At 71.7% G+C, this 1,254-nt stretch overlaps 1 protein-coding gene across 1 annotated transcript; it reads left to right on the top strand.

The window, feature by feature from the left end:
* Positions 1–90: 90 nt before the first annotated feature.
* LOC112124463 (rab GTPase-binding effector protein 2-like) lies at positions 91–1,198 on the top strand (the record flags this gene model as incomplete). The annotated part of the gene is made up of 3 exons (XM_024222956.2): positions 91–327; positions 494–838; positions 1,055–1,198. Coding segments are annotated over 3 exons (726 nt in total), but the record flags the coding sequence as incomplete, so codon positions are not given.
* Positions 1,199–1,254: the final 56 nt, after the last annotated feature.

The raw sequence follows: 1,254 nt of genomic DNA, 5'->3' as shown, positions 1-1,254 counted from the left end.
GGGTGAAGGGCGGGGGGTACTGGGGGGCAGGGGTTGTGGTGCAGGGGCAGGGGGTGCTGGGGGTCCCTGGCTCAGCCTGTCCCCGCCCAGGCGCAGGAGGACTCCGAGCGGCTGTGGCATGGGGGTTGCTGGGTATTGGGGGGAGCAGAGGGGGTGTTGGGGGGCAGGGGATGCTGGGGGTCCCTGGCTCAGCCTGTCCCCGCCCAGGCGCAGGAGGACTCCGAGCGTCTGCGCAGCATCGTGCTGCCCATGGAGGAGGAGATCGCCAAGCTCAAGAGCAAACTCTCCCGGGCCGAGGGGCTGATCCAGGGGTTGCGGGGGCCTGAGGTGAGACCCGGAGGGGGGAACCGTGTGGGGGGAGCGGGGTGGTGGAGAGCCGAGCCATGCAGGAGGGGGGCTGGGGGGAGGGAAGGGGTGCCCGATGTGGGTGGACCGGGGTGGTTCTGAATGCGTGGGGGGGCTCACTCTGCCCTGTGACTCCTTCCCCCCCCAGGGGTCGCTCTGCGGCTCGTCGGAGTCCCTGCTGTCTGACGCGGAGGCTCCCAGCCGGGTGCCCCCTGCCCACCCTGGGGGAGAGGGGGATGAAGGCTCCGGACCGGAGGGCGAGGAGGAACCGGGAGGGGGCCTGGCCTTCGCCCGCGGCTGCGACAGCGTCTCCATCATCTCCATCGCCAGCTCCAGCGCTGGCTCCCCCCGGCCCCGGCGCCGGCCCAGCCCGGAGCACGAGGACACGGCCTCCCTGCTGTCCACCGGCACCCTGGTGCCCGAGAGCATCTACCTGCCGCCCCCCGGCTTCCAGCTGGTGCCTGATGGGGAGTGGACGCAATTGCAGCAGGAGGTGAGACCACAGTGGGGGAGCTGCGGGCAGGGTGGGGGGCCGGGAGGTGGGAGTGGGCTGGGGGGTGACAGACATGGGGGGAGCAGGGAGGAGGGCGGCTGGGGCTGTGGGGCACGGAGATCCTGGGGGACATGGGAGGATGCTGTGCAGGGTTGCTGGAGCTGGGGTGGGGGGATCTGGCTGGGACAGAGTGACCTGTGACCTCGGCCCCCTCAGGCCAGGGGGCACCAGGAGTCCCTGCAGCAGCTGAGCGAGCAGCTGGAGGCGGCGACACAGGAGAAGTTGGGACTGCAGGAGGCGCTGAGACGGAGCAGCGAGGACTGTGCCAAGCAGGTAGCATGGGCAGCTCCCCTTCCCCCAGCTCTGCCGATGCCCCGCCACCCCCTGCTAGCCCAGCCCTGGGCAGCCCTGCCCCC

Source organism: Terrapene carolina, unplaced genomic scaffold, assembly GCF_002925995.2.
Source record: "Terrapene carolina triunguis isolate 2854851 unplaced genomic scaffold, T_m_triunguis-2.0 Scaffold23265, whole genome shotgun sequence".
Classification (NCBI taxonomy): domain Eukaryota; kingdom Metazoa; phylum Chordata; order Testudines; family Emydidae; genus Terrapene; species Terrapene triunguis.
Note: the sequence above shows the minus strand (reverse complement) of the source record. Positions and strands in the feature narration are given on the sequence as shown.